This window comes from Saccostrea cucullata, unplaced genomic scaffold (assembly GCF_032062105.1).
Source record: "Saccostrea cucullata isolate Sc308-1 unplaced genomic scaffold, CSIRO_AGI_Scuc_v1 ctg771, whole genome shotgun sequence".
Classification (NCBI taxonomy): Eukaryota; Metazoa; Mollusca; class Bivalvia; order Ostreida; family Ostreidae; genus Saccostrea; species Saccostrea cuccullata.
Window position 1 is genome coordinate 24,175 of NW_026918025.1, and position 27,752 is coordinate 51,926.

The following is a 27,752-nucleotide window of genomic DNA, read 5'->3' on the forward strand; positions in this document are numbered from 1 at the left end:
CTGTCCTAGATAAAAAGAATTCCGTCCTCATTCATGGAGTATCGTTTTTCTCGATCATTTGTTTCCCACGATTTATAACAGATTTACGGTTTTCCCAGCTTTGGTAGCATAATAAAACATTTTTTCAGAATTCTATTGTTTCATACCAGATATCTCAAAGTCAAACATTTAAGAAAAATATGCCGATTAAACGATTTCTTCCCTTCTTTCCCATAACTATATTGTCGTCATGCAGACGATTTCATTTGTTTAGCAAAGGGAGATAATTCAAATTGAAACGAAAGTAGAAAATGAGTCAGGAACGTAACGGACAGGATCCGAAATTCAGGGAAATATTTATCAAAGTAAAAGTATTTAATTATTCCTTCAAAAAGTAATCTGGAAGCGGGAATATACATGATTGTAGAAACTGCCAAAGTAGTTCCGGCTGCTTAGTGCAAGCGAACTCTAGATTTTATTGATGCAGTTATCAAAAGAATTTATTATCCAATCAGAATCAAGTATTTTATAGAAATTAAATGATTTTATAATAAAAGAACTAAGTCTTGCAATCATTTTTTATGCAATTAAAATTACAATAACGGCGCAAAAAGTCACCAAATCACCAATATCTCCTAGATTATTGAAATGAAGTCAAAATTATAATATATTCCTTAAACAACTGCAAAATCAGTGTTGCCAAATTAATTGAGACTCTTTTAAGATAATTTGATAACATTTAAATATTATTACTTAACCCCGATCTGTTTAAAAAGCATGTAAGCGTTATTTCTTGGGATAAAATATGTAAACGTGTGTAAAAGTAAGGTCGACAGTGTATATATGTGCTTCGCAATTTAATTATACGTTGATGGCAGTTTCCACTCTTCTATGCGATTTTTCATCTGTACCGTGTCCATTTGCTTATATTTTATAAAACGTGAAAAGTTTATTTTTTAACAAAATTTAAACGGTTTTAATATGTAATCTTAAGTGCAGTTCATTTTCCCCCTTATATACCCACGGGATCAATGATCATGTCATTTTAAGAACGAGATTAAGGAAAATCATTGGACAGGGTCGGACTTTTTAAAGTTAGTTTAATTTGTTATAAACATTTCGTCTGTGTACAAATTTTACGAATAGTACTTAGGGTTACAAATTTTAAATGCATTGTACAAAAGATATTTGAAATAAATAAAGCAAAATTTCATATAATAGCTTTAGTATTACAGGCACGTACCATCAAGAGGGCACCTCCCAATTTATTTGAAGTTTACTTTGCTGAAGTGCAGGGATATGTGTCAATAAAATGCATATCTAAAAAAAAATATTCTCGTATACCTCTTATACTAAAAGTCGAAAAACTTAAAAATTCTAATTTGTTTAATATTAATTATCATGATCTGTAAAGAAAAAAATATTTAATTAGAAAGTTAAAATTATAGATAGGCAAAATTCATTTTGTTTACCCTGCAATTATGATTTGTACTCACTTCAGGAAGGAAATTTTAAGTATCACATACAAAAGTCACTTGTGTGTTTTTTTTTTTAAATTGTGTGAGATCATTAGAAGTGAAACATTTGGAGCAAAGGAAACATTATGAATACGCTACGTGTTGTTGGAATAATTTGTCTGATGACGTGTTTTTCAGGTGAGGTGCAATGTACAACTTTAGTCCAGTCAAACTGTCATAAACCTTAAACAAATTGCAACAGAGTTTTTTTTTATTTATAATTAGTAAATTGTATTCTAATTAACATATAAGAACTCTAGAAAAATATATAAAGGCGAAAGATGTCTTTTTTTAGAAATAAATATTTACAAGTTTGAAAAAATATGTATTGCAGAAATGTGTTACCATATGCAACAAGGAAGACAATTTAAACCACTGTAAACAAACCTCTTTTCATTTTAAACAAGCATAATAAAATTAATAATTCATTTTGTCTACTTTCCAGGGTTTAAATTTCACCTATATACTGAATATATGAGATTTGAGAACTTCTCCTTTACTAGATGATTGAAACATTAGGGGGAAATAACCTATGGAGAGTCGTTAATTTATTGCAACATAAAAATGTTTTATTAGCTTCAAGTTACTTTTGTTGTTTGACTTTGTTTAAAGATTTTTTCTTCTTTAGATTGTTGATTCTATTGGTGAGATCTACTTTGCTAGTAAAAAAAAACAAGTAATATAGATTAGAACATCTTAAAAAAAATGTTTGGTTGCCCTCTCCAGACCGACCGACTGACTAAAATGGCCTGTATCAAAACTTTTTTTTTTTTTTACATTCCAGGACATATTTTTTATCCCTCTTATCTCGTCAACAAATATGTTGAAATTTTCTGGAAACGAATTTTCCAAATAATTTTACCCTACGTCTGGAGTAGCATTATTTGTTTTTTTAAATTGTTTATTTGCATTAAACAAGCATTATTTTAAAGATAGCCTTATTCTTGACCTATGTGTGTGTATTCAGTATTGCATTTGGTGCTCATTATGTACAGTTTATTTTATTTTACATGTAATTTGTAAAGTTAACATATTTCTTAAACATTATGAATCACTTTGATTCACATTTGACTTCTGGTTATTTCTTAACATAACCCCGGAGCCAAGTAGAGTCACACAAGTATGGAAGCTCTATGAAATAGGTCGCATTGTAAGATCTTCATAATTATGTTTAATTTTAAACTATTGTATAATAGATTTGTGCATTTCAGCTTTTTAAAAACTACACAATATTTTCGACTTATCCAAATTTCAGCAGTGTGGGATCTTTTTCGTTGGACCTCGGTTTATAGGTCTCATCCAAAGGACCCAGATCGGATGATTGTATGTTGTTTTGCGCCCTGCTCGAGAACTTTTTACTTAAATAACAAGATGTGTTTGTGAAACACTATGCGCCCGGCGGCAACAAAGTTAAAAAACCCCCACATATTTTTAGCATATAGGTCACAGTCAAGGTCACAAGGTCAATGATCTTGATGTAATCTGAAAGAATTTGATTAGTGAAGTATGCATACCAAATATGAAGTCTCTATCTCTCATGGTTCAAAAGTTAAAAGGATCAAAAAAGCTATTTTTAGCATATAGGACACAGTCAGGGTCACAAAGTCACTGAGTTTGGTGTATTCTGAAAGGGCTTAATTAAGGGAGTATACATGCCAAATATCAAGTCTCTATCTTTCTACCTTCAAATGTTATGGCGAAGGATAAAGTTTACCGACAAAAAAGATATATTAAGTGTATAGGTCACAGTCAAGGTCACAAGGTCATTGACCATGGTGTCCTTTAAAAGAGCTTAATCAGTGGTGTATGCATACCAAATATGAAGTCTCTATCTTCTATGGTTCAAAAGATTTGGCGAAGGTTAAAGTTTGCAGAAAAAACTATTTTTATTAGTCATCAAAAACACATCAAGAACAACATTCCATATAATTTATCTAGGCGACTCTGTACCATAATATCGGACAAGGATATTTTAAATGTCAGATTTAATGAGTTACGGGAATTATTAAAACAAAGGCATTATCCAACCTTACTGATTGAAAAAGGAATAGACAACGCCAAACTACATGACAGAAACAGCCTACTCAGATACAAGAAAAACCCGAGAAAAATCTCATTCCCTACGTATCTACACACAATCCAAAAAATCAAGAATTTTTCCAAGTTATCAAAACCAGCATGCCAATTTTAGAGAATTATCCAAGGATGAAAGACGTACTCAGTGAATTTCAGTTAATCAAAAGTAAAAGACAGAGCCCCTCCTTAAAGAAGATTTTAACACGAGCTAAATTTAACAATACAGAAGAAACAGCCGGTGTTAAAAAATGTCATCATCCAAGATGTGGAACCTGTCCTTTTTTTAAAGGAAAACTAACAATTTATTTCTAAAAAAGGAAGAAAATTCGTTATTCATTCTTCCTTCACCTGCGAGAGTTCAAATTTGATATATGTCATGACATGTTCAGGATGCGGCGAGCATTATATTGGCCAAACCGGGGACACCCTTAGACACCGAATGACTGTCCATCGTCAACAGATTCGTCAAACTGAATACCAGTGCACTGCCGTGAGCGGACATATCAGAGCATGTGCTGAAAACATTTTCCCTAATTTTACAGTGTTTCCTATATACAAGTTCTATAAAAAGACTTCCGAAAAAGAACGTGAAACCAAGGAAAAACATTTTATTTCATTGTTTCAAAGCTAAATGCCCTGTCATAATAGACAATTCACAATTTCCCCGCATTATTTGTCTAATTGTTAACGTAATAACGTAACATAATGACTTCACAATGAACTGTACGAAAGCGCAACACTTTTGACGTTACATGACGTCACGATATACTTTGAATTGTTTGTATCTATAGCAATATGTCAAAACTCCAAAGCATTTGGGAGGACATGACAGTAGTGGTGATTGACCATAACCCAAGATGGACAGATGCTCAGAGGAAAAGCAAAGAAAAGTTCTGGATGCATAGATTAAGGTCATTCCGCCCTAATGGTATTAACAAACTGAATGACTTCACCAGAATGAACGTAAACTAGACCCAATTCCTGATCATACTAAACAAGATTATTCTCTCAATTTAGTGTAAACTCTACAGTTAATTTGCGTTACGAACTCTCGAACAACCCACATAACTATGTATTGCTTACGCCTTTGTTAATTATTTTTTCCCGATAATAAGTCCTTAAATATTTCAAAATTTATAATTGATCATAATTCATATGTTTAAATATCTCTGCTATATGATTTTTCTTTGATTATTCTTTATTAAGTAAAGTTACCCCACTTTGAGAGAATGAAACAATGTACGATTTACTGATTGTCGTAATTAATTAGCATAATTAATTCGTTCAGTTATGTAAATCGCACTTCACCCGAGTATACCCGATAGACCGGACGCATTTCATAGCGGTCCGGATTTCTTTCTTTATTAGTTATTAAAAATTTCCAATTCAACATGTAATTAAGTATATAAATATCTAGTGTTTAGTAGTTTAGTAGTAGTGCTTGTTGTTTTTGTTTCTCTTTTTCCTTTGTTCTTATGACTTTTTAACTTTTTTCTTTGTCCTGAGGAAGGGACAGGGCGTCCCGAAAATTTGACAATTTTTATTGTTCGTGTCGTTGGTCATTTTTAGTGCTTTATATATATATATATATATATATATATAAAATTCGGTGATTTAGTTTTATTTCTGTCTGTTTGTCTATTTGTACATATATATATACATATATATACTGACAGACTTGCATATGAACCCACTATATAAAAGAAGACACAAATCCTACTCCACTTATAGCTGGGCTATAAGCACTTATCTATACTTCTAACACTATTATACTAATATTCACATAAAAAATCCCAGGTATTCAATAATATCCTTTCCTGTGGCCACTCTACCTATGATACCAGTCATTATCACTTATTACAACAATATACAGTAAAACTCGTTTAGTACGAACACGGATATACCGAATTCACGGATATAGCGAAGTTTTTCTGGGTCCCCGGCAAAATTCTAAACAAATCCTTGTAAAATTTTACGGTTATAACGAACTCTGATATAACGAATTTACGGATATAGCGAACTGATTTTGGGTCCCTTTGAAGTTAAATATAATGAAATTTACATCTTTTATAACGAACTTTCAAAGATCTCAAACTTTGATAAATTAAACTGACTTATATTTGTTCATGGAATTGTATATATATAATTCAAATCACAATAAAACCTTAGTTATCGAAGGTACGTTTTGTAATATTTGCTTCCCAAACATATTTGGTAGTAATACTTGAAGGAAAACATGCATATTACGAATTCGCTTTATATGGTTTTACGAATTCGTTATACGGTTATAACGAATTACGGATATAGCGAATTAAATTCACAGGTCCCTAGGACTTCGCTATAACCGAGTTTTACTGTACATACATTCCAGGCACATTTTTGTATATATATATATATATATATATATATATATATATATATATATATATATATATATATATATATATATATATATATATATATATATATATATATATATATATATAATCATAGCCCCAACCACTCAGAAGTTATGAGCAAGGTAAAGATTTAGCGGACAAATAGACAAACAGACAGAAATAAAACTAAATCACCGAATTTTTGATAACCGGGACATAAAAAGGAACTGCTGATTGATACATCTTATTCACAGCTGTACAAACGATTGTTACTCGAATGGAAATGGAATTAAAATTTTGAAAAAGAAATACTCTTCAAGGACATATTTAGATATTGGAATAATGCATATTTTAAAATTTAATAGCATTTAGAATCCCTGAATTGTACTTTACTTTGATCAATCTAAATTTGTTATGTCATCCTCATGTATCATTTTTTCATTTAGGAGTCTGTGACGCTCAGTGTGATTCGGCAGGGTATGTTCCATGTCTTTCTGGGATTAAAATTCCCCAACAAGGTTCGAAAGATGTAAATTGCACGTAAGTTTAATTTAATCACACACAAATACACAAACAAACTATCACGTGAAAATGTCATTTGTGGTGTTGATGCTGTTTTTTTTAAACCGCATATTAGCATAAAAGTTGTTTTTGACAGTTTCTTTCCTATGGTGGCATATTTCTGCCCCCTACATGCAAGATAAATTATGTTAACATGCAACATAATTATGTCAACATGTTTATGTTAACTGTTAGTAAATTATGTTGACATGCAAGTTACTAGTCTTAAAAGAAAATGTAAATTAAATATGGGCAATTTTACTTACTAACGCCTGTATCTGACATTTTAGATGCAAGATGCAACATATTTATGTAGACATGCGACTTAGTTATGTCAACATGCAAGATACTTATGTTAACATGCAAGATAATTATGTTAACATGCGAGATAATTATATAGACATGCAAGATATTTATGTTTACATGCAAGATAATTATCTTGATATTTATTTCAACATGCGAGTTATGTTTTTACTACAAGATATTTATGTCAACATGCAAGATAATATTAATTTGCATATCACCTTATATATCTTCAATTTTAACATAATTATCTTGCATGTTGACATAATTATCTTGGATGTAAACATAAATAAGTCGCATGAATGACTTAATTATCTTCAATGATGACATAAATAAGTCGAATGTTGACATAATTATCTTGCATGTTGACATACATAAGTTGCATGTTGACATAAATAAGTCGCATTTCTACATAATTATTTTGCATCTAGCATCTTAAATGTCAGATACAGGCGTTAGTAAATAAATTTGCCCATATTTAATTTATATCCTCGTATAAGGTTAGTAACTTGCATGTCAACATATTTAACTAGCATGTTGACATAAATACGTTGCATGTCTACATAATTATGTTGCATGTTAACATAATGTATCGTGCATGTAGGGGGCAGAAATATGCCACCATACTTTCCTTATCAATAAATAAATGAAACATCATTATGTTGTTTTTTTGTATTTTTTTTTTACAATACTTTCATATTTTTCCGAAAAGTCCACATGTGTTTGGAGCACATGTTACTTTCAAACCGATTGGAATTCTGTGTATTTGTGTGCTGACGTCATGCGCAAGGAAGTCGAATGGCGAGGAGGCGACCTAATTCAAGTGATGCTTTATTTGTCGGTGATAGGGTCGTTTAAACGGCGAAAGCATCATACAAATGACGATTAACAATTAGGAGAATAATTGTTTTACTGATTTCTCGCGTTTCGGGAGTTAGGTACACGAAATAAAGTTGTAAAAGGTAGGCAGAGGTGCGACACCAGCTGGTGTCGCTGAATTACCACTTTTCAATATTGCCTCCGCTCTGACTCTCCCCTGCACAAGTCACAATATAAAAGCAGGGTTAGAATCAGAGGAATTTCGGATTAACTACACTAAGATACATAATTCTTTGTATAGATTTTTGATTTCAATGAACAGTGTTTCAATGGTAACTTAATTTCTGTAAAATAATTTTAAAATGCTATTACAAATACAGTTTTAGTTTGATTATAATATAATGTGGTATGCAGATAGACTACACTAAGATGCATTATTGTCTTTATTGTTTTTTGAAAAATTATTCTGATGAATGATGTTGCCATGTTACCTTGAATTGAAAATTCTTTAAAATTTTATTAAGAGCTACTCCTACAGTTGTAGTCTTATTGCAATATTGCCACAAAAAGTGACTTCATCAAGGATCATTATTCTATTTATTGCTGTTTTAAAGTAGCAAGTCCTTATTGGTACTTTTCTCTTAGTTTTTTATAAGCATAAACCAGAAGAGCAACAGAATCGACAGAGACTTCTGGTTTGTAAAAAACACTTGCAAATAAATAAAATGAAACATGAATTTAAGGAAAATAATAGTTGAATTTATTTTATTATCAATGTTTGTTAGTAGTAATCAACCTTTTTCGTCAGTCAGAAAAGGGGACATCATTATCCATGTTTGTCCACGATCCAGATAATAGCTCCCTGCGTACTTTTAGTTCCCTCGTTAAGGTTTCCTAAAGATGTATCAGTAAATGTCAATATCTTTAGCATGTCTTTTTTTATTTAAGATCTAAGGCTGGAAATCTCATGATACTTTTGAAGTCCTTAAGCCAATTAATGGTTTTTGTTACTCTGATTACGTTTGTCACCGTTCCACTTCTAGGCTTAGTACTCATATCTATCATTTTAAATGCAAGGTTTGGTCTCGTTCCCCACACTGCCCAGTTGATCTTCGATCCCTATGATTTCTCTATATGCAGTCCGTCCATCACTAAGTCGCCTTTTGTTCTGAGTTGCTACATGTTGGTCGATCTCTGTACTTTGTAACTTTTCCATGTATTACTTGATATCGCGATTACTTAACTTCGCGGAACTCTTTCGCGATGGAGGTAGGAAACGTCTGTTGAATCGGGGCAAATGTGCTATTGAATACAATGCAAAATCGATCATTGTAAAATTTACAAGGACAAATAAGTAAAAAATCTGATAGAATACATTGCTAAACAATCGCTGAACCCGCCTAATCAATTTTAGAGAGGAGCTAATCCTAAAATGGTACATTTTTCCGATATTTTAACTAAGCAGACTCATTTTCATTGAAAATGGCCACATTTTAAAGCTGAAAAAATATTCTATACTTTCCTTACTTGACAATCTACTATTTGGAGTTCAATCCTTGACAATGCATTGTTCTTTTGGCATAAAATCGTTCGAATCATTCGATTGTCACCACCTTTAAGAATGCCATGTGCCCCAAAAATCTTTAAAGATTTGAAGCTTTCTCGACTCCCCCGCAAAAGAGCGGCAGTAAGTTCGATAACTGTGAGTTACTTGCGATATTATATATTAGTGTGATCTTGAACTTACCTCTTTTGATCTAGCTTAAGATTAAAACATAATATAATGAAATTGGCAACATTTCCTGCTGAAAATCTCTCTATACTTGCAAATTTGACTCTCAAAAAATCTCATTTCCATCATGGAGAAATTGTCAACATGAGAAAAAATTATGCCATGTAGCTTGCAGAGAAGATTTTTAAAGAATTAATGTATTTTTTACTATGTAATCAATAGTATCCCACCCTAATACCAGAACCCATGACCCAAAGGTCATGAAATTCACAATTTTGGAAGAGTCACTCTTATTCAATATAACTATGTACTTGTTTAGTTTACTTAAAACTCAGGAGCAGAAAAGATGTTTAATGAAGTCATGTATTTTAACTATATGATCAATAGAGCCCCACCCTAACACCAGATCCCACAACCCAGGGGCCATGAAATTCACAATTTTCGAAGAGACCTTCCTGCTCATCATAAATATGCACTTGGTTAGTTTGTTTTATATCAGGAGCAGAGAGGAAGAATTTTTAAAGAATTTATGCATTTTCACTATATAATTAATAGAACCCCTAACCCCAGGGCCATGAAATTCACAATTTTGAAAAAGGCAGCCTTATTTAACATAATTACGTTTTGGTTTGTTTATTAAATACCCTGGAGCAAAGATCAAGATTTTCAAAGAATTCATGCATTTCCATATATAATCTATATAACCCCTGACCCTGGGGCCATGAATTTTTACAATTTTGGAAGAGGCAGCCTTATTCAACATAACTTTGTAATTATTTAGTTTATTTTATACCCAGGTGCAGATAAGAAGAAAAAATGCATTTTCACTATATAATCTGTTTGACTCAAAAAAGTCTAAACCAAAGTTTCCAAAGTACATGTAAGCATGCCAAGTCTATAGTTATGTTAAACAATGGTGCCTCTTTCAAAATTGTGAATTTCGAGGCTTTAAGTTTAAAATAGTCGAACCAAATTCAGTTGTTGGAAAGTTGTTACATGTTACTCAGGTGACCTATAAGGCCCGTTGGCCTCTTGTTGAGACAAAAGCTGACTGACGTTTTTCATACTAATTGTTAGTCCATTATTTATATACTGAATTTACGACGGATTTTCCCTTATTTCCCGATCATGACAAGGAGCACGCGGCGGGTGTGACCGGTCAGCAGGTGATGCTCACTCCTCCATTGCACCTGATCCCACCTCTGATGTTTCGGAGGTCCGTGTTTGCTCTGCACCTATTTTGTATTGTTTTATGGACTTTGATATTGAATATTGTTCGTTATCTCCAAATCCTTATTATATAACATTAAAAAAAGCTATAGATGAAAGTTTTTTTTACCCTTCTGGGCCCCTAACCTGAGGGATCAAACCATTTTTCGTCATATCAAATAATACATCTCAAGATTCGAAAGATTTTTTGTTCAACAACTATTCAGAAATTTCTTTTGCTTTTCGAGCTATGCAGAATAGAAATATATAGGGGCCATCCCTTAAAGCCCTTAATTGGTCAGTTGTGCTAAAATTGAATGGCTGTATATTGTTGAGAATACAATTCTGAACATCTTTTGTTTAATAATGCTTATCAAAATAGTTTTCCCTTTGGAGGCACAGTTGTATAAAGAATCAAGGACTAGCATTTTGGACCCTTCTGGCTCCTAATTACGTAACATATGATGATAATTTTACAATATATTGTTGCAGATTGTAAAGATGAACATTTTTACTTCAGTAATTTATAACAAAACATTGATAGTAAAAAAAATTAAACAAATCTGTATATCACAAGCCTTATCATTTGACATGAAGAAAAAGGGCTGACCTTTCTAATAAGGGGCAAAAAGACTTTCATCTATTACTCCTTCACTATCAATGTTTCTTGTTTTTTGTAAACGTATCAAAAAGTTGACATGTGTACCCTATAAAAGGAAACAAAAAATAATGCAATTTTAGAGAAATAAGATTTTCTTGAATCCAGCCTTAGATACTTGCATATTAGCATGAAATGGAATAAGATGTGATTTTTGGTGTCTTGCAATGATAGTACAAGCCTTTTACACTATGTATTATAGAGTACATGACGGAAATAGAAGACAAAAAATACCAAATAAGTATAAAAATCAGAACAATTTCTCTGAATACCTGGATACATATCGTTTTAAACCGAAAATATATTTGTTGATCAATTTGCAATTAGAAAATGCATTGCTGATATTCCAATTCGCTTTTTCTGCAAAAATATTGGAGATTTGACAATTTTCCCTATATAATGTGATTAACTTTAATATTTTACTTTAAAGAAAAAGATAGATAAATTTACATAACTTTGTGGATTCAAAGATACTTTTATGTGTGTTTTTGATTACTTCACTGCTAATTTTTTATACCTGAGGATCGGACTACCTTAAGCTTTTCTGGTCACTAACCGATAGAGCTAGAACCTAATAAATATTACTTTTGTGATAAAGCTAACGACTCTAAATTGATTTATATTATTTAAAAAAAATGTTTGTGAATAAAATTATACCTTTCAAAGTTCTTTGAAAAGGTAAAATTAAAGGAACATGAAAGAAAGACAGCACTGTTGCAACCAATATTGAAATAACGACCTCTATTGAAATAATTATATCAATAGTGGTTGAAAGTGCATTTCAATAGCAAACATAGTTAGTATCCACTATTGAAATACAACCACTATTGAAATAATTATATCAATAGTTGTTAAGAGTGCATTTCAATAGCAAACATAGTTAGTATCCACTATTGAAATACAACCACTATTGAAATAATTATATCAATAGTGGTTAAGAGTGCAAATCAATAACAAACATAGTTAGTAACCACTATTGAAATACAACATCTATTGAAATAATTATATCAATAGTGGTTGAAAGTGCAATTCAATAACAAACATAGTTAGTAACCACTATTGCAATAAAACCACTATTGAAATAATTATATCAATAGTTGTTGAGAGTGCATTTCAATTACAAACAGAGGTAATAACCACTATTCAAATACGACCACTATTGAAATAATTATTTCAGAAGTGGGTGAGAGTGTATTTCAATAACAAACATAGATAGTAACCACTATTGAAATATGAGTACTATTGGAATAATTATTTCAATAGTGGTCGTTATTTCAATAGTGGTTGCAACACAGTACAATTATTTTTTTGATTTTACAGAGCCTTGGAGCAGGTAGCAGCTTGTCTTGAGCCATTCAAAAGTTCCTGTGATTCAAATCAAAATTTCACACAGATTTTACAGGGAATCAATTTGACATGTGGTATGTACAAGAACATTGCGGACCGATTATCATAAATAAATTTTGTATATCCAGGGCTCGTTATTTTCGCCTTATTCTTTAATATTGACAGTATTAATTCTGTAAAATCACATATTTTTAAGGGGTCAAAGTTTAAACAACAAGTCAGAGTAACTTTGTTTTTGTATTTTCTGAGAAATATTTTTTTCACCGACTCTTTATATGTTCCATTTTAAGCTAATATATTTTGAATGAAAGCAAATAACAACTGTACATGGAAATTAATTCGATTGAAAAAGGAAAGATTCACTGTTTATTGACTGAAGAAGATGAATTGCTACATTTTTATACGCGAAATTAAGTCACCAGTTGTAAACTAAAATGCACGTGCACTTTCCTATCTACCTAGTATCTAAAGATAAAAAAAAATATAAAACTCCTGAGCACTATTGTATAAATCCATCCCTATCTACATGGAGATTAACTGTTATTATATATTGGAAATTAAGCCTTTAAGATATAAGTACAGATGTATTTTGGTTTTTCTGTCCTGTAAATCTAGGTCTACTTACGTAATTGTGTCTATTATAGGTAATTCCAGATGTGATTTCTTTAAGTGCTTCACAGACAAGGGAATAGATATTACTGGTCTAGCAAACGATCCAGAGAAATTTGACTGGTATTGTTTATTTATCGTTTTATAAAGTTACTTTTAAATGCATCGTACAATTAAATGCATTGAAGAAGTAAAATTTTCCGTTTGGATGGAACGTTTTGAGCTATCTTTAGAAGTTGATTGTCATATGATGACACGCCCATTTCTTTAGAATGGAAAAAATCGGTCAAATGGTTCATTAGAATGCCTGTAGAACAGGTATTCCATAAATTTATTAGTCAATCAAAGTGATGATCTACATACACCGAGTAAGCACGTGTGCGACCAATATATGTTTTATGGTAACTCACCAACAAATATGATAAATTCATAATTATGTAAAAAACAAAATCATATCAATACGTGTTTTACAGAAGCGAGAACTCACTAACTCTCTCTCTCTCTCTTAAAACTCTAAAAATCTCCATTTCGATGCTGCTTGTCACGAAGAATGGGGTGTCCTTAAACATAATGAGCAAAATTTCTTTTTCGTTTCTAAAGAAATGGTCGTTTCATTATTATACTCCCACAAACGAAGTTTGGGGGGAGGGGTATATAGGAATCAGCTTGTTCTTTGTCCGTCTAGCCGTCTGTCTGGGCAAACGTGTCCGGTCCATATCTTTCTTACGGAGGAACATTAGAATCTACTACTACACACAAAGATTGCTCATGACCTAAGGGCGTATCATGACATTGACCCAAGGTCATTCGTGCAAGTTTAACAGGTTGGGACCAATCGCCCAAGTGGGATATAATCGCCCAAATGGGATATAATAGCTCGTTTGGGATATAATATCCCAAATGGGCTATAAATTTACAGTGCAAAAATTGAATTTTTTTATTTTGGCTAAAAATATCATAAATCCGCATCAGGACGTGTAAAAAGGAATAACTTTTGGTTGACAAGTTTTCCTGTATGCCCATTGTTTAGGAGATTGATCCCTCGGAAGTTCCTTAACTTCTTGGGGATCAATCTTACAAACGGTAGGATTGCAGAAAAACTTGCTTACCAAAAGTTATTCCTTTTTAAGTGTTATGATGCGGATTTATGATATTTCTTGCTAAAATAAAAATTTTCAATTTTCGCACTGTAAATTTATAGCCCATTTGGGATATTATATCCCAAACGGGCTATTATATCCCATTTGGGCGATTGGTCCCAACCTGTTTAAGGTCACTGAAAGGCAAAACTTCATAATTTGTGCCTGGTCCATATCTTTTTTATGGATAAACTTGGAGGCTTCTTTGTTTACACAAAGATTGCTTATGACCTGAGGGTGTGTCATGACTTTGACCTAAGGTCATTTGTGCACGTTCAAGGACACTGACAGAAAAAGTTCATAATTCGTATCTGGTCCGTATATTTAGTCTATTTTTTATTAGGCTGCTCCTTCGTGTCATTTATAAAAAAATATAATGAGCAATTACATTTGCACTAAAAATGTTTAAGCACTTCTCTCTTCTCTTAGATCCATAAAATATTCATGATTAAGCACCTTTGAAAAACCCAGCAGGGGGTATTTTGTCCTATAATGGACAGTTCTAGTGTTATAATTAACGTTCAAAACATGACTCAAAACGTTTCATCCAAACGGAAAAATTTAACACTTCAATTCGCTTCATTGTAATAGTTTTCGGAAGGAAAGATTGTCTCTTTCTAACATATAAGATATATACTAAAAGGAAAAAGAAACGCATTGTAAACTTCTGAATTAAATTAAAACTATTATTTCGAATATGTTTTCTAATATTATTATCAAACATTTTAATTCATCTTTAATCAACAAATCTTGTGTGACTTTGACTGATAGTTCATGAGTTATTAAAACTGATATGTCTATACCCCCAAAAATTAAACTAAAAATTCTCATCATCACCCTTGCGCATCAGTAACAGCCTTGATTCTCTTGTGCAATGAGTTCATCAGAGCAATAATCTTTTTCATATAGGATTATTATTCAACCCTTCTAGCGGTAGAGTTAATGGTTGAGAGCACAGGCCTTTAGATCGCTTAGAAAAAAATTGAGGTGTTGAAAAAAAAAAAATAAAGGTATGGAACTCTTTTCATAGGGTACCTACTTTCGCCAATAAAATTCTTTTAAATCAAATGCTTAACAATTTTACTTTTTATCCATATCTATTCATATATAAACAATCTTCATTTCTACCAAATTTCATTCCGTAATTCCTTATACCTCTCGAGATATTCTGAAATCAATTCCAAAATTGACCTTAATTTTTTTACTCGACATCAGCTTGGGCCTCGGAGGGCTACACTAATTTTTAAGCGGGAACGACGGGACAAATTTTCCCCGGAGTTTATGCTAAACTCAATGAATATTTGCTCATTTGCATTCGAGCTTTACATGGATTTTCTCTAATTTGATCATATGATCTTTCTAAGTCACAAACAACATTTTAGCTGTCTAATTAATTTGAAAATCGAAAAGTGTATATGCATTCCGGGAAAAAATCGTTCCACCATAGCTTCTTTTACATTCATAATCAACATGGCGGTGTAGTTGTTGATGCAGACGTTTTCGAGTTAATTTTTCGCGAAAGGAATTAATACGGACTTAACCTTACAATCCGGAGTAAGAAATCAACTTTAAAATGTTGAAAGATCTTGTAAATACTATGCAACTCTTCGCTGCACTTCAAACACCGTCTGTTTAGATGTGAATGGCTAGGGGCCCAGGCTTATGTGGAATAAAAGAAAGTAGGTCATTTTTGAGATTGAATTCAGAATATCTCGAGAAAAAATATGGAATTTCGGAATGAGCTTTGGTAGAAATGAAGAAATGAAGAATATTTATTTATGAATAAATTTAAATAGAAAGTAGAATTTTAGAGCATGTGAATAAAAAATATTTTATTAGCGCAATTTGGTACCCGGTGTAAGAGTTCAGTACCTTTATTTTTTTACACACAATTTTTTTTTCAGGCGATCCAAAAGCCTGTGGTTGAGAGTAACTGTAACATTCTAAAGCCAACAAATTCCCCCCGCCCAATGAATCCCGCGAATTTTCGATTTAGGATAGAATTTACAGAATTCAGCTGGTTTGGTACCCGTGAATGTTTGTAAGAAAGTCTCGACAAACACTGGCTACATTTTCCCAGTGTGAACATCCTAAAACATTACGCATACGACGCGTACGTACGCGTATGAGAGTAAAATGGACGGTAACGTTGCCAAGATCGCAGACGAAATAAAAGCAGAGAGTTTCTGTCAATTTTAGGTTGAAAAAATAAGTATGACTGTATGCTGTATAAATATCGGTTTCAGTGATAATGCCCTGGCAGTAACCGAGGTGGCATGGTGAAAAGCCTTATATTTATGTGACGTTGTTACGCGCCAACGTCACCGTCATGATTGTTTTGAAACCTTTTAAGTTACTGTCTGACAACCAAAAAAGTTTTTGGTTGGAAAGTTAGAAACAAACTGCACAGAAACATGTATCTTTTTTATTCACTTATGCAATTCAATTACTACACCCAATGTAACTTCCGTCAGCCATATCATGGTTGTAAGAAATGCACATGTATACTGACTGCAAATATGGAAAAACAATGTCTGTAACTCGAATGCATCATTTTGCTTACAAAATTGTCATCATCAAAATGCACGTGTTTTTGGCTTTTAATCATTTTCCCTACGTGACGTCATGGTTGAGAGTATTTTGACCGAGGCACATAGCATTAGCTATACTATAGGCAATGTTCATTGATAGGCTGCTCCCCCTTCCGACTTTTTGTGAAATAAGGGAAATGTAGTGTTGTAGATAAAAAAATTGATACTGAAATAAGTTGGCATACCACTTTCAAAAGTGATGCTACGTCAATGGGACCAGTGATTTAAGTGCAAAGTAACCAAAATACACATCTGACCAATTTTTATAATTTTAGGCCAAATAAAAAGTCAAAAACTTTTCACATATTTTCTTAGTAATCATTTTTTTCCTTTCAGTACAGTTAATATTATATTAATTTGTTTTTATGCCACCGTAATCGAAAATTCGAGTTTTTGCCATGTCCATCCTTCTAGCTATATCCTCAAAAAAACTTGAACCTTGACTATAGCTTTTGACTGGTTGGGGTAAAGGCTTTCATAATTCACAGGTGTTTTTCTAGTGACAAGACCTTTCGTCGGGTACCCCCACATCGACCTCTTGACCTTGACCAACTTTAACAAAAAATATGAAACGTTTACATTAGTCATAACTTTTGAACAACTGGTGCTAGATCTTTTATTCTTCGAAAGTATATTCATAATGGCTAGACGTGTTAATTGGTAGGAATATTTTACCTTGGAGTTTGACCTACTTTGTTTGACTATAAATTTTGAACAATAAGTACTATAGGGCTCTCATATTTCACAAGTGTATGCCTTCCTCTTGATACCAACTATTCAGACCCTGACCTTAGACCCAATAATTACGTTTCTTGACCTTTTTTAAAAGTTTAAGAATTTCTGAAATTCGGTAATGCCCCATACCCTCCCCTTACTAAAATGTTTGTTCCCCCTTCCCCAAACTAAAACTGCTTCCACCAGGCCTGAATATGACAGGTATTTTTTTCTTAAATCCTAATTCTCTATATATATATATATATATATATATATATATATATATATATATATATATATATATATATATATATATATATATATATATATATATATATATATATATATAATCCAAACTCAAATGACAAACTCAAACTTTTATCTAAAGCGCTTTCGCCCCCATGCGGGCTCATTAGTAGATTTGAAATTGTAAACAAGTTACATTATGATGTCATTCTCGTGACGTTATGTAGGCAACGTTAAACATAATGATTGGGACGTAAAAATTATCACAGTTGATTGAGGCGCACAGATAGAGTTTTACAGTTCATCTGATCAAAGTTTAGCGCCTATTATAAATGTACAATTATGGAGATTTTTTATATAAAATGTACATAATAAATTTGATATAAATTTCTTTTAACAGTTCAATTTCGGTTTAAACAGATTTATAAAATATTGTTCTTTGGCTTTCCGTAATTGCTCATTTTCCTCTTTTATTTTGTAAAAAGGAAATATATAAAAATGTCCTTTACCACAAGAATCAAAGTGTTCACTACGTGGCGTGTTTCTTATGGTCGGATCCTTAATCTGTTGCTTGTGCACGCGAACACGGTCGGCTAATTTGGTTCCGGTTTGTCCTATATAATTTTCCTCACATGTAGGACAGTCATACAGTATATAAGGTTTTTAGATTTACACGTCATAGAAGATTTAACGTCAAACTTCATTCCAGTTTTAAAAATAATGGTTTGGCCGGTTTTTAAAACTTGACAGGTTCCGCATCGTGGATCCTCGCACTTAGAAACCATCGGTTTCTCGGGGTTCGATGTAAATTTGGCTGTGGTAAGAATCTTTTTCAAATTGGGAGGTTGACGCCTGCTGTGTAGTATATCCTTTGGTTTAAAAAGGTCCCTTAATGTTTCTGATTGTTGAATAATAGGGAAAAATTGTTTGGCAGTTTTAAAGATGTTGTGATTTCTTGGGTTGTGGTTAAGAACAAAAGGGATCTTTTCGTTGCCTTCCTCTTCGTGATGTCTAATAGTTCGTAATTCGTTTATGGGTATTTCCTTTGCCTTTTGTATAGCAGCCTCAATTAATTTTGATGGATATTTTTGTCTGGAAAGAAATATTCTTAGTTCACACAGTCTTGTATTTCTGCGATCCTCATCTATAACAATAGTACAAATTCGCCTGGCCATATTGAATGGGATGTTGCGTTTGGTATGGGAGGGATGGCATGAGTTGAAAATCAAATATTGATGGGAGTCAGTGCTCTTGTAATAGAGATCCGTTATGATTTTTCTTCCCTCTTTTATAATAAGAATGTCTAAAAATGGCAATTTGTTTTCGCTGATTTCCATTGTGAAATGCATACTTTCATGGAGCCGATTTAGAATGCTGTTAAACTGTTGTAGATCTTGTAGAGATTTTGTCCAAAAAATAAAACAGTCATCTAAATAACGTTTCCAGTTTCTTTCAATGTATGTACCAAAATCCTCTCCAAAAAATGTTTTGCATTCTGAAAAAAATTTTTCCTCCAGAAAACCTAGTTGCGTAGGTAGGAGCGACTTTTGTCCCCATTGCTGTCCCTTTTATTTGTAGATAGTACTTGTCATCAAAAAAGAAATGATTATTTTGCAAAACTATTTTAAGTCCTTCGAGGATAAATTCTTTGGAAAATCTCGGCTGGATTACATCTGGATGCTTGTCAATCCAAAAAGAGATGGCTTCTAGTCCTAAGTTGTGGGGAATATTTGTATATAAACTAGTAACATCAAAACTCACTAATTTCGTATTTTCTTCAACACTTTCTGGAATATGGTTGAGAAAATCCATGTCTTCCCGAATAAAACTGGGTACCAATTTGCAAAAAGGTTTTAGTATAATATCTAGCAAATTGCTAAGCCTTTGTGTTGGACAAGAAGGACCAGCTACAATAGGGCGTAGTTTTAAGTCTGTTGGACGTGGTAATTTAATATAAGGTTCTCTCATTCCCTGTATTCCGTTTTGGATTTGTTTAGATTTATGAATTTTCGGTAATCCGTAAAAGTTACTAGTTTTTACTTCAAAATTGAGAAGAAAATCTATCTCTTTTTTGGTTAAATTATCGAAAAATTTTGAAGTATATTTTTGCGGAACCTGTCAAGTTTTAAAAACCGGCCAAACCATTATTTTTAAAAACGGGATGAAGTTTGACGTTAAATCTTCTATGACGTGTAAATCTAAAAACCTTATATACTGTATGACTGTCCTACATGTGAGGAAAATTATATAGGACAAACCACAGGGGCCGGTAACATACTGTTTTTGATTTTACGTAATCACTATATATATACAAAGAAGGAAAGGGAAACAACGTCAGCCCGAATTTACACAGGGTCGATCTCGGAAATATTTCGTATTTCATAGAAAAAAGAATGTAGCCAATTAAATTATAACTAGAAATCATGCTACAATAAATATTCTTTAGTAAAACAGAAACCTCGTTACTTTTTATAGCGTTTAAGTTGGGTAATATTAACTCGATATCCCGTTGTGCGAGTCGATGTACTTTAAGTCGTCCACTTTTAAAACGAGGCAAAATTCGCACATTTTCTCCAGTTTTGAAGTCTTTCAGCGGATGGAAAACACAAAGTAAAGATCCAGCGTTCACGAAAATCATCTTTTTCTTTTGTTAATTGCAATTAAAAGGTACAACATCTCCGATTTGAATAAATACGGTAGCTTTTTTCGTTCACAGAGAGGCTAGAGCCCAGAACAGACGACACTTTGGAAAAACCCATGATTGGTAAAAGGCGGAGCGTGATTGGTCAGATCTGTTCTAGAAAAGCACCATTGACCAATCACATCTCGCGTTAAATATTGGATGCAATGTTTAGCGAATTTAGTGGACGACTTAAACTACATCACTTGCATGACAGAATATCGGATCTGCAAAACACGACTTACACGATTCTTAAATGACCGCGATGGTATTTTTATTAAAGAGTGGTGATTACTGAATGATCCCAGACGTTATTTCACTAACTGCAAGGTATTTTATTGAAAACACGAGTCATTTCCGAGATTGACCCAGTGTAAATTCGAGCTGACGTTGTTTCCCTTTCTCTTTTTGTATACATATGGTGATTACGTAAAATCAAATACAGTATGTTACAGGCCCCTGTGGGACAAACCGGAACCAAATTAGCCGACCGTGTTCGCGTGCAAAAGCAACAGATTAAGGATCCGACCATAAGAAACACGCCATGTAGTGAACACTTTGATTCTTGTGGTAAAGGACATTTTTATATATTTCCTTTTTACAAAATAAAAGAGGAAAATGAGCAATTACGGAAATCCAAATACAATATTTTATAAATCTGTTTAAACCGAAATTGAACTGTTAAAAGAAATTTATATCAAATTTATTATGTACATTTTGTATAAAATGTCTCCATAATTGTACATTTACAATAGGTGCTAAACTTTGATCAGATGAACTGTAAAACTCTATCTGTGCGCCTCAATCAACTGTGATAATTTTTACGTCACAATCCTTATGTTTAACGTTGCCTACATAACGTCACGAGAATGACGTCATAATGTAACTTGTTTACAATTTCAAATCTACTGATGAGACCGCATGGGGCGAAAGCGCTTTAGATAAAAGTTTGAGTTTATCATTTGAATTTGGATTTTATTTCATCCCTATACCAAGGAAAAATAATTTTTTGAATATATATATATATATATATATATATATATATATATATATATATATATATATATATATATATATATATATATATATATATATATATATATATGAAAATTATTTTAAATAAATAAAAACACAGAGAACGAGTAAATCATTTAATTTCTATAAAATACTTGATTCTGATTGGATAAAAAATTCTTTTGATAACTGCATCAATAAAATCTAGAGTTCGGTTGCACTAAGCAGCTGGAACTACTTTGACAGTCGGTACATGTATATTCCCCGCTTCCAGGTTACTTTTTGAAGGAATAATCAAATACCTTTGCTTTAATAAATATTTTCCTGAATTTCGGATCCTGTCCGTTAGGTTCCTGGCTTATTTTCTACTTTCGTTTCATTTTGAATTATCCCCCTTTGCTAAACAAATTAAATTCGTCTGCATGGCGACAATACAGTTACGGGAAAGAAGGGAAGAAATCGTATAATCGGCATACTTTTCTTAAATGTTTCACTTTGAGATATCTGGTATGAAACAATAGAACTCTGAAAAAAAGTTTTATTATGCTACCAAAGCGGGGAAAACCGAAAATCTGTTAAATCGTGGGAAACGAGTGATCGAGGAAAACGACACTGCATGAATTGAGGATGGAATTCTTTAATCTTGAACTATCGGCAGCAGACTCTTTCAGGTTTTACAGCATTGACAGGTTGTGATATGTATATAATTATATTCCGTTTGAAATTCAAATGAAAAGATGCGCAAATGAAATCCAAAATTTCTGTGACCTAGAACTATTGGGATATTTGAGTAGCTTCCCTTTACATTTACGAACTTAGATAACTTACCGGGGAAAATATACACAGAGGGATAACACAACAGGTTAGTTTTTTGTGTTAAAGAACTGTAAGTATTATTTAGAGAACGAGACGGGTTCTGTATCGTAGATACAAATTTGGGGGTGGAGACGAGTGCGCGAGCACGAGTCTCCACCCCCAAATTTGTATCTACGATACAGAACCTGTCGAGTTCTCTAAATGATTTGTGACACGATCAATCAAAAATAGCTCCGCCCACTTTATAACTTTGCAGCATCCAAACTTCCGCCAGAGTTCTGTAGATGATGCCCCGACGGGGAGTGCGCATCCGCAGTATATATATTTCCACGGAAAACGTAAAATTCGGTCAGATTAGTTTTGACAATTTAACGGGGTAGACGTAATCGAGTGATAGTCAGTCTTAATGGATAAGGTGGAGGATTTAACCGTCATTGTTGTGATCTATTAAATTGAAGATGGAGATTTATCATAAATTTATTTCACTGAGGGGTCTTAAAATCCCGGTTTATCTAGATTAACAAAAACAGGATTTACAGAAAATTCTTCGATGGACTTGGATGTCACGGATTTTTATTTTCAAATTGAATTGCGACATTAAGAGACGTGTGGCTGTCGTCAGCGAGAAGGGTTTTAAAAAATAAAAACGCGGAAAAATTGGACTTGAATGATTTTGCACGAGGAGAGTGGATGTTTTCCGTTATTGCGAATTTTCCGTTTCGTTTGGAGCGAAATTACGTACAGAGGATGTTTTCCGTTATTGCGAATTTTCATTTTACTTTGGATCGAAATTACGTTTAGATTCTGTGTGGAATAAGTTTTTAAAAAGTGATTGAGAAATTTTGACATTTTACATTCTCAGGAAAATACCGGGTATTTCTCCAAAATTTATAATTGGAAAACATCAGCATTTACTATTTGTACGTGTTTTTGCTAAGTTGAATCAGATTTATTTTTAGACCGTGCTGTATTTTAGATACAGAATAGTTGGCAAATACAATGCTGTATACAGGGCTAATACAGAACGGAAAGTAGCTCCGCCCACCACAGTCCTGTTCTGTATTGCTAATACAGAACAGTAAACTTCAAAGAAAAACACCGCTATCGTGTCACAAATTATTTTGGAGACTGTTGGTAATCACAGAACAATATTTGAGAAGGTTTTTCGTTAGCATGGTTAGAGCCATTTTGAATTTTCAGCAACGTTAACGTTATGGTGATGTATTCGTGCGCACTGTTTTTGATGCATAAATTTAATAGGAAAGTGAAAGAAATTTTCATTTTATTAATTTAAAATCTTAATTAAATGATAAGAAATGAATGTAATAATTTTTTCTTTGATCGATGTATTAAAGAAAAATTTGGACGGAAAACATTTTCATCAATGCGCTACGCGCATTGATGAAGTTTTCCGTCCAAATTTTTCTTTGATACATCGATCAAAGAAAAAATTATTACATTCATTTCTTAAAACATAAGCGCTTTTATTTCTTCTTCATGATGTTTTACAATACTCATGGTAACGTCTATTGTGACGTCATAATAACTTAACGTTAACAAGTCTTTGATTGACGTCATATTTTTCCCGTACTTTCACAGAACAATGCATTAACAAAGCATACAATAACAAAGCAATGAATGTGACTCAGTAACATAATTTACATGTAAAGAAACATTTCTTTTACATTAAACTATTTATTTTAGGTTTAAAGTCCTTATAAAATGTCTTTCTTTTTCGTCTTTCGATTGTTTTAGAGTTGTGCAGTTTATAAAATGGAAAGACAGTAAAAGTTCTATTTCCGCACACGTCTAAGTGTTCACTGACTTTGAGTTTGCGATATTGCGGTACGTTTATTTGTTGTTTGTGTACTCTGGTCCTTTCCCGTAAGGTACTTCCCGTCTCACCGATATATAGTTCCCCGCAACCGGAACATGTTATAACGTATATAACATTTCTAGTTTGACATGACATGTCATTATTAACAGTAAACTGTTTCCCGTTAAAGTTGAAACTTTGTCCTTGTCGTATGTATGGGCAGGTACCACAACGCGGATCCTGGCACTTGGTCACATGAAATTCTGTCGTTTCTTTAAAAGAGGACTTTGTGAGAATTCGTCTGAGGTTCTTCGGCTGCCTCCTACTGTTTGTGAATTTCCGATTTTTAAATATTTTAGACATAGTTTCGTCGGTTTTCAAAACGTCGTTGAGTTGGTAAACAATCGGTGCAACGTTTGTATTCTGGGGAATATGGGTCGTTACTAAAGGCAAGATCCTGGAATCCGTCTTGTTTTGTTGCACAGGGTTGAGGAGGTCCTCTCTGTCTAAATCCATGGCTTTTTTAATAGCATTATCAATAATTTTTTCGGGATAACTTTGTTTCCGTAGATACTCTTTCAGTTCTTGTCGTCTTTGTATTTTGGTTGTTTCCTTATTTACGATGGTGCATATTCTCCTTGCTAAATTATAAGGGATGGCTCTTTTCGTATGCCGTGGATGGCACGAATTAAAATGAAGATACTGATGCGTGTCTGTTGGCTTGTAATAGATATCTGTCAAAATGACATCGTTTTCCTTAATAACCATGATATCCAGAAATGGAATTCTATCTGTACTTTCCTCCGCTGTAAATGTTATATCAGGATTAAGTTCATTCAGTAATGTTTTAAAGGTAGACAATTCGTTGTCTCTGTATTTCCAAACAATAAAACAGTCGTCCAGATATCTTTTCCAGTTGTTAATAATATAAAGTTTCACCTCTTCGTTGAACTGCTCTTCCACTTTCTTATACATTTTTTTCTTCTAAATATCCTAATGTTAATGTGGCATATGTAGGGGCCATTTTTGTACCCATAGCCGTTCCTTTCATTTGTTTAAAATGTTTTCCATTAAACGTGAATGTATTATTTGATAGTACTATTTCTGTTGCTTCTGGTATAAAATCCTTTGTAAATCTGCCGTTAATTTTTTCGGGATTTTTACTTATCCAGTAATCCACGGCTTCTAGTCCTAGGGAACTTGATATATTGCTGTACAAGTTTATTACATCCAGTGTAACGAGTTTACTGTTATTTTCCACTTTCTCGGGTAAATGACGTAGAAAATCAAAGTCATCTCGTACATAACTTTTGACTCCAGAACATAACGGTTTTAGAAGAATGTCTAGTAGGTGACTAAGTCTCTGTGTTGGTGCCGATGGCCCACCTACTATTGGTCGAAATGTGAGATCTTCTGGATAGGGACAGATTATGTATTCCGAGCACTGGGATTTGATAGCCTCTTTTATTTGTCTAGATTTATGAATCTTTGGTAGTCTATAAAAATTGCTTTCACTGTATTCATAATCCGTTAAGAAGTCTTCCTCTTTCTCTGTTAAACTTGATGTAGTTTTATGGCGTTTCAAAAGATTCTTAATTTTTTGCATTGTTTTTTTTATCGTTTAAGATTTAAGATGAGTATCCATGATAAAAATCAGCAGCAGCACCTCAGCATGGAGCTCAATTTTTTTTTTTCATACATTCACTACAAACTATAGATACACTTTTTCTGCGAGTAGCAACCACGCTTGTGGCAAACTTGTTGAGTCAAAATCCTGTTCAAACTCTATCTTCTGACTGAAATGTTGTAAACTTAATCAACTGAATTCTTTCAGAATACACATATTGCAGCCCTATTAAAACGTCTTAAAAGCCTCTTTTATACTCATGTTACAAAAATTTGGTTTAACTTACAGGAGATGCTTACTCCTTTATTGTACTCTGCACTTTGCATCGAGATATTAAATCTTAGATCTCACTTTCAATTTTGAATTTAATTAAAACTAAAGATGCCTTTCGTTAAAATGATAATATTCAGTAGGTATACATTGATTTATTATTAATTAATCATTTTCATGTAAAATTTCAGGATATTATTTAAGTTATATTGCTTTATACAACATTTTCATTTTCCCAGCGAGAGTTTCCGTGCGGTGCAGCCCTGTTTTGAGAGCCAGAAGAGTGCTTGTGAAGGAGACATAATGTACAATACAGCTGCGGGATATGTCCCGCAATTTGAGTCAAAGTGTGGAAGAGATACTTCCAAAGGTAATAGGAATAATGAGTGATACAATTTACAAAATGCGCGAATAACGACAACTTAAAGTTGGACACGATTCGTAAAAAGGTATTTCTCCGCTATATACGATCGTTCTTTCGCTATATCTGAGGGTCCCTATATTCAGCTACCCACTTAATCACTGTTCAGTGTAATTAGTCCACGAGAAGACTAGTGGGCGTACAACGTTAACAAACTGGTGTGTCATACCTCTCTCTCCTATAATGAATAGTTGGGTATTTTTATGGAACGATTATTTTACAGTTTTTGACCATTTTTTCTGTAGCTTACATGATGAATAAGTTATTAAATATAATTTGTGAAAATAAGTGCAACAAGCCCTGGGCACAAGTACCTGTGAATCGGTCGTCACCGGTGTAGACGGATATATGCTATGCTGCACTCGGAAGCTATAAATAATAACTTTGTATTTCTAATCCAGGAGAGTAAGATGCCAAGCAGCAAAGATAACAAACAGATGCTCGGGCCAATGCAGTAAACAAACAAACGAACACAAATACTCCTAACTGCAATTAAATGTTGACAAAGGTAATGTAGATAGCCAGCACGAACACAAATTGCTATTCCATGCGGATAACCATGAACATAAAGCAGTCAAGTGTAATGAATGCAAAGGGTATACCTCAGTGCTGGTATGTTAGATAGTAATATCGTATCGAAAATGGGTGTGTGCCTATTTACGAGTCGTATTCAGCTTTTTTAGATGCTCGGTAGAGTCTTACATATAAGGAAAATACAGGAAAGTAACAAATATTAATCTTACAAAGAAACTATTACAGTGGACATTGGCTTTCAAATGTCATCCTCATTATACATAAAAAGTATTTTTAGTATCTGTTAAATTCAAAACGCGTTTATTTATGAATTTAAAAAAGGCTAAATAAATGTAGTTACTGAGACTGATTTTAAGTATATCTATTAGGTAGTAGAGCCTTAGCTATCCAAGGAACCTGGGTTTTCCTGTTTGCTGCATTCGTCATAATGGCACCTATTTCGCCGTAAAACCACTACTGTAAAATCTAACTACTTTTTGGAGGTGTCCAAGGGAAAGCGAAGGTGCTTGAGTCGCTTAAATGGGGAAAAAGCTTATAAATGTTTGTAAAATTATTCATTGAAACTGTTTTCTATATTTCACTGCAAATGGAGAAAAACAATCTGCTTTTTACGTTTATTATTCTTAACAGTAAGTATATGAACATGTAATATGAGCTATAATTATGCAAATGGTTTGTGATGAGAATTTTATTTTT

The 27,752-nt window shown here is 32.9% G+C and overlaps 1 protein-coding gene across 1 annotated transcript; it reads left to right on the forward strand.

The window, feature by feature from the left end:
- The first annotated feature begins 1,531 nt into the window (after window positions 1-1,531).
- On the forward strand, window positions 1,532-27,752 carry LOC134235869 (uncharacterized). Its single transcript, XM_062718072.1, has 6 exons — window positions 1,532-1,634; window positions 6,397-6,490; window positions 12,553-12,653; window positions 13,224-13,311; window positions 26,341-26,471; window positions 27,425-27,752. Exons 1-6 carry the CDS (start codon window positions 1,583-1,585, stop codon window positions 27,502-27,504), a joined length of 546 nt encoding a protein of 181 aa, XP_062574056.1. The 5' UTR covers window positions 1,532-1,582; the 3' UTR covers window positions 27,505-27,752.

Coding starts and splice junctions, on each gene's coding strand:
- LOC134235869 (XM_062718072.1), top strand. CDS start 1,583: ATGAATACGCTACGTGTTGTTGGAATAATTTGTCTGATGACGTGTTTT. Junction 1,635..6,396: donor TCTGATGACGTGTTTTTCAG/GTGAGGTGCAAT, acceptor TTTTTCATTTAG/GAGTCTGTGACGCTCAGTGT. Junction 13,312..26,340: donor GATCCAGAGAAATTTGACTG/GTATTGTTTATT, acceptor TCATTTTCCCAG/CGAGAGTTTCCGTGCGGTGC.